The sequence below is a fragment of the Condylura cristata genome, unplaced genomic scaffold (assembly GCF_000260355.1).
Source record: "Condylura cristata isolate star-nosed mole 26May11 unplaced genomic scaffold, ConCri1.0 scaffold00021, whole genome shotgun sequence".
NCBI classification, from domain to species: Eukaryota; Metazoa; Chordata; class Mammalia; order Eulipotyphla; family Talpidae; genus Condylura; species Condylura cristata.
Genome location: NW_004567122.1, coordinates 38,757,420 through 38,764,517, shown reverse-complemented (window position 1 = coordinate 38,764,517; position 7,098 = coordinate 38,757,420). Strand labels below are relative to the sequence as shown.

The following is a 7,098-nucleotide window of genomic DNA, read 5'->3' as shown; positions in this document are numbered from 1 at the left end:
CAGTAATGCCTAATATTAAGGCAGCAACAAACCTTCTGTGATGGCTCTAGCTTTGTTCTACTAATTGAAGGGCATAAATGCTGAAATCGTCATACCACTGTTCATTTAAATGAACTGGAAGTACAACACTTCCCACAGACATGAATTTAACTCAGCATACAAGATCAGCTGGCACATATAACTCCAATAACTCACATATAATTTTTAATTTTAAATTAAAGAGCTCCTTTTTATCCAACTGCTTTCTTTTATTTCATGTTCGAGACTTTGTTTTTGTCTTTAATTTTCTTTCAAGGAAGTTTAACAAGAAGTAAGTTTTCATGGAGAAATGGAATAACACTTCCAATGATTTCATTTTGTTGGGGTTGTTTCCTCCAAATCGAACTGGCTCACTTCTCTTACTCCTTATCATCTTCATATTCCTTCTTGCCTCACTGGGAAACTCAACCATGATTCACCTGATCCGTGTAGATCCCCGGCTCCACACTCCAATGTACATTCTTCTCAGCCAGCTCTCTCTCATGGACCTCATGTACATCTCCACCACTGTCCCCAAGATGGTGTTCAACTACTTCTCAGGTCAGAAAGGCATCTCCTTCTTTGGATGTGGGTTTCAGAGCTTCTTTTTTCTGACTATGGCATGTTCTGAGGGTTTACTTTTGGCTTCTATGGCCTACGACCGATATGTGGCCATCTGCCACCCCCTCCATTACCCCATCCGCATGAGTAAAAGGGTGTGTGTGAAGATGATCATTGGATCTTGGATCTTGGGTTCCATCAACTCTTTAGCACACACAGTCTATGCTCTCCACATTCCTTACTGCCGGTCCAGGGCCATTGATCACTTCTTCTGTGATGTCCCAGCTATGTTGCCTCTGGCCTGTATGGACACCTGGATCTATGAGTACATGGTTTTTGTGAGCACAAGTCTCTTTCTCCTTGTTCCTTTTCTTGGAATCACAGCTTCCTATGGTAGGGTGCTTTTTGCTGTCTACCATATGCGCTCCAAAGAGGGGCAAAAGAAGGCCTTTACCACCTGTTCCACACATTTAACGGTGGTGACATTTTACTATGCACCTTTTGTCTATACTTATCTCAGGCCTAGGAATCTCCGCTCACCTGCAGAAGATAAGATTCTAGCAGTTTTCTATACCATTCTGACCCCCATGCTCAATCCCATTATCTATAGCCTAAGGAATAAGGAAGTCCTGGGAGCCATGACAAGAGTGTTCCCAATATTCTCCTCCAAGAAGAAATAATCATGGGTCTAATGTTCTCAATTCCCTTTATTTTCCTCCCCATGTTGACTAGAACATCACTGTCTGATACAAATGCAATGTGTGCCATTATATAATTTAATATTTTCTAGTAGCTACAAAAGTGAAATCAATCTAAATATATTCAATTAACCCAAGATAATGTTATAATCAATGTTAAAGCAATTATACATTATTATAATATTTGACATGAAATATATTGCATATATTTGTTCATATGTAACTATTATAATTATATTCATACTCAATGCAATCCACCTAAAAAGTTAATGCAATATCTTACTTAGTTTTCATCTTGGGTGTTTAAAGGTTTGTTTGTACTTTAGACTTACTGAATACTACAGTTTTAAATAAAAACATTTCAACTCACCATTTGTTTCATGTATATTATGTTAAACAGCATTGCATTAGATCACCCAAAAAATGGTTTTATTACAAAGAATATATAAACAACAAATTGATATTTTATTCATTGCATGATGTGTAAAATTTTATATTATATAAAACACAGGTGGTAGGATATGAAATATCAAGCAAAACAAGCATGCTAACGTGTTTGAGTTTGCTTATCCTTTGAAAACACTTTTTTGAAGCAACAATGTGTTATGAGAAATAATTTCAACTGCACATGATTGTAAATTAAGTCTACTCATATCTTTTCATCATTGTACTGTTTTCATTGAGATAACAATGGTTTCCAACATTGTGTATAAGTCCATACCTCTTCAGATGTATGTTACCACACCACACCCTTCACAAAAATACTATATTCCCCCACCATGGTTCACTGAGCATGCTCTCCCTTTTTCTCTTCCTTATAAACTTCCTCCCTGATAATTTCAACTCCATAGTCAGATTTCTGGGATTTATTTGGATTTTCAGTTTCTGTTCCTGTGTTTAGTTTCATGATATCTGTTGCCTATACTATATTAATATCTTTTTTATAAATATATTTTAGAGGCCCTAAGTGACATCAGACTTTTCTGATTGCATAAAAAATTTTGAACTTAAGTTACCTGAAATAGGATATGAGAATAATCTATAATTTATTCAACATTCAAAGTGGGAAAAAGATATTCAAATGGCTATAAATATGCTATTTACATAGATTCAGGGGAACAAATTACTGAATAGTTATATGTGATATATAAAATGAAAACAGAAGTTTTCATTTTTTCAATGAGATTTTAAATACAATGTGTGGAATATATCACTTTCCATAGGTGGAAAACCTATGCTAGTGTCAAAATGTTTTGTTTAACAACTGTTTTAAAAATATTTGACTAACATTTATTTCAAGCCTATTCACAAATACTATTAGGTTACTCACAGAAGTCCATTCCTTCCCCAGCGCCCTTTCGTTGACCACATTAAAGTTCCCTATACATTTCCTTGGTTTCTCTTCATTCATTCTTTCTTGAGTGTTTTCGTGATTCTATTTTAAATACAAGATATACCACAAATATTATCAACTGAGTTATTTTTCTCAAATAATCAGTGTTAGTCCAGAAATTTTTCTTCCTATTTACTCACAAAAGTTTCCAAATATAAATTCATATTCAAGGGTTTTAAATATACATACCATTCCACTTAATATATTCCCTTTTTTTTTTTTCGATAAAATTGGTTCACAAACCTATACATGACTTAGATGATCTCACCCACTAGCACGCATAGTCCATTGAGAACCATACACATTTTGTTCTCAAGTCTCACCCTCTACTCTCAGTACCCTCAGTTTACATTCATATTTCTAAAGTTTTTATTAGCTTGGCTTTTCTCTGTATTCCACATTCAAGTGACACCCTCTGGTATTTGTCTTTTTTCTTCTGACTTATTTTGCATAACGTATCAAGTCCATTTCCATCCAGGTTGTTACAAAGGCAAGAATTCATCTTGTCTTTTTATAGTCAACTAGTTTTCAACATGAATAGATAACTATAAATATAGATGGATATATAGATATAGAAATAGACATAAATGATACAGACATAGATCTACATATGGATATAGCTATATGCCACACCTTCTTAATCTACTCATCTGTCATTGGATACTTTTGTTAACTTCATAACTTAGGTATTTATGGTGTTGCAATGAGCACAGAAGTGCATATATGTCTTCAAATTAGTGTTTGTCATTTTTTGTATAGATACTTATGACTGTGATTGCTGGACCCTATAGTAAATTTATTAATATTTTTAGAATCTGCTATGCTGTTTTCCATAAGGGGTGGGTCAGTTTTAATTGCCACCAACAATGTAGAAAGATTCATTATTCTTTACTTTCTCATCAACCAGATGTTTTTTTCTGATCTTTTTGATATGGTCTGTTCTCACAGATATGAGATACTTACAATTGGGATTTTGATTTGCCGTTTCTTGTTGATAAGAAATAGGGGAATTTTTTCATGACTCTGATGTCTTCCTTGGACAAATGTCCCTTAAGCTGTTCATTGATTGATTATTTGTTTTCTTTCTGTTGAGTTTTGTGTTCTTTGGAGATCTTGGATATATGTCCCTGTCATATCTATACTGTGAAAGTATTTTCTTCCATTCAGTATAGTATCTTTTCATGTTAATGATAGTTTCTTTTCATGTGCAGAAAGTTATTAGTTAGCTGTAACCCCACTAATGTTTATATTCTCTTTTGTTTTTCTTACTATTAGAGAAGAATACACTAAGACATCACTGAAGCCAGTGTCATAAAGTATTTTACCTATGTTTTCTGTTTTATATTTTATGGTTTCAGGGTTTACATACAAGTCTAATCCATTTTGACTTAATTGTTGTGCATTTTGGAAGAAAATGGCCTAATTTCATTTTTCTGTGTGGCTGTGCAGTTTTCCGAGTACCATTTTTATGAAGATACTTTGCCTCCTTTTTAAGGTTTCCTCCAAGTTTAATTATTTCTTATTTGAATGTAACGTGAATATGTTCTTGACTACTTCTCTACATATAGTTTGTATATAGTCAACTCATAGCTTGTATATAGGAACACAACTGATTTTTATTAATTGATTTTATAAATTTTCATTTTTCTCTTTGGATTCATTGTTTTGATTAGTTTTATTAGTGGTGTACCTAAGGTTTTCTTTGTATGTGATTATATCATTTGCAAATATTTACAATTTCAATTCTTCTTTCTAATTTGGATTCCATTTGTTTCTTTTTCTAGCAAGGATTTTCATAGTATGTTGAATAATAGTGGTGAAAGTGGATATCCTTTATTTTATAATGAACTTTAAAGAAGAGGTTTTAATTTTTCAATATTTAAAATGATTTTTTGCTGTAAAATTATGATACATATATCCATAATTTTGTTATATGCCATCTATCCCCATTTTTTATAAATCTTTATCACAGTATATGTTGATGTTATCAAATACTTTCTCTGTATCTATTGAAATGAGCATGTGATTTTTGTATTTCCTTTTGTTAATGTGATAAATTAATCAATTTTCAGATGTTGAGTAATTAAATAAATTGAATAATTTGAATAATTAAATAAATAAATTGAATAATTGTCTCTTGTTATGATGTATGGTCCTTTTAGTACATTTTTTAATATTTTTGGAATGTTCTCTTTTTCCTGTCTTTGAAACATTTTGAGAAGCATAGATATTAGTTCACTTCAAAAAACTGATAGAAATCACTAGTGAAATTGTCTGAACATGTGTGCTTGTTTTCATAGAGAACTATGATTAATTTTTCAATATTGTTACTTGTAATTTGATTGTAAATGTTTTCAAGTAATTTCTCATTCAGAGGTTTAACAGTTCTGAAAATGTGTATATTTGATCTAAATCATTAACATACTGGCATAGAATTGTTCATAGAAATCAGTTTTTTACATGAAAAATCTGTATTTCTGAGATATCAGCTGTAATGAACCTTTTTTCTTATTCTACTGGCTTTATTAATATGTGGTCTTTGTGATTGTATAGAAACCAATATTCAGAAAGATTTCTTGTTTGGCTTAATCTGTCTTTGCTCTCTGAAATTCTTACCCTTGCCTTCCTGAGTTGTTCAAAAACGAAATTCAGGGCCCTCCCAGGTGGCACAGCAGATTAAAGCACAGCACTAAGAAGTTAAAGCCACTTCAGCATGAGTGCGATCTGTGCATGTCCTGGAATTGATCCACATGGCCAACAGACCTCTCCTGACCTGCCCGCTGCTCTCCTCAGCAGTGTACTTGGTCAGTCGGCCTGTTCTCCTCCCCACTATGTCTCTGGTGAATCTTCTCACTGCCCACGCCTCTGGCCTGTACCCCAGTTCTGTATGTATAAATAAATAAATCTTCAAAAAAAATTCATCTGAGTAATATTTAGTGATCTTATTGGTTTGATTCAATAATTCATGAATTAAGCAACACCATATCTCAAAATAAAAAGATCTCTAAGGATTATACAAAATGGAAGACTTTTAGAGTCAAAATGAGGCAGGGTAAGAAAGGTACAAAAAAAGAGTGAATTATATCAGGCAAGATATATACGTGGGATCCATGTGAATCTATGAGGTGGATTACCTAATTATTGCATACTAATCATTCCAGATGAAGTGGCTAAATATTAGATTCTCTGAGCAAGTTGCAAATGAAGTTGAGGTGGGTTTTATGTCTGGTTTGGTCATGTGGACTAGCACTGCCCCTTTTGACACCATGTTTAAGGAGAGGAATATTCTGGACAGCAACATTATCAGGCAATTTTGTCCATCAGCAGCTCCTGCACATGTGGATCCATCCAACATGCACATTGAGCAATTAGCCTGTCCTCCTCCTTGTAAACAACATTTCTGATCAGGGTATCACAGGACCACAAGGGAGTATCTGGTGTAGGAACAGAATGCAGATGGGTAGTGATAAGAGCAGGTGAAAATGTAGCAGCTGTAATAGAATAAGTTACTATCTGGGAGAGAGGAGGGAATTCTGCCTCTCAACAACGATAACCCATGGTGAGAATATGTTTACCTTGGGCCCCAAATCCAACCTTGTGGTATCTACAAATTGATTAATTACCCATCCCAAGTGTGAGTATAGGAAATGCCAGGGAATTTAAGTAGTGAACTCTGTCACCAATTTACTATAAAATAGAAGATATGCAGATATCTCATGCCATCTTGGGGAAGGGGGCATTAGCTCTACCCACATCAACTGTACTCTCACACATCTTTGTGAGACCCTGACAGCTCACTCTGGCCTCTTCTAAGGTAGAGTCCATTTTGGAGGGGGATGAAGTATGCACAGAGTCCTTGTGCGCTCTGAAGGTAGCAGCATCGGCCCCATCATCAACAACACAGTTCTTGACAACACCCATAGTACCCTACCAGCCATAGTCAGGCCTTATGAGAGCTGGGTAGAGTTCAGGGAAGGACAAGTAGTGTGCAAAGAGCCATTCTGCAGTGCTATGCCCAGGTAGAAGATGCATGAACCTCTACCATTAAGCCCTAAGAGCCACTGACACACCAGCTAGAGCACCCAGAGGTCATGCATGCTGGCATCAGCAGTGCAGTGACCATATACCCAGAACATACTTAAAAGGAAACAATGAGAAGAAAGAAAAAATACAAATGGGCAAGAAAACCTCCTTGAAAATAATATACCACAGAAAGATAATTAACCTCTAGATACTACAAAACTGACAAAGATGAATTTTTCTGCCTCACAGTTAAATTTGGAATCATTTTTTTAAAACTTAAAAATACAGAAAAGAAAAAATTTTATAAAAAATGCAACCAAAAAAATGTAACCAAGGGGGACTTCCGGAAGATGGCGGCAGAGTAAAGACGCCGAGATCACCGCGTCCAAGCCGGCATAGGAATTG

The 7,098-nt window shown here is 34.7% G+C and overlaps 1 protein-coding gene across 1 annotated transcript; it reads left to right on the top strand.

The window, feature by feature from the left end:
* Positions 1–320: 320 nt before the first annotated feature.
* On the top strand, positions 321–1,259 carry LOC101634177 (olfactory receptor 2L13). The gene has a single exon (XM_004686575.1). The coding sequence runs from the start codon at positions 321–323 to the stop codon at positions 1,257–1,259; it is 939 nt and encodes a 312-aa protein (XP_004686632.1).
* Positions 1,260–7,098: the final 5,839 nt, after the last annotated feature.

Bases quoted from the DNA above. Each gene is read 5' to 3' on its own strand.
- LOC101634177 (XM_004686575.1), top strand. From the start codon at position 321: ATGGAGAAATGGAATAACACTTCCAATGATTTCATTTTGTTGGGGTTG.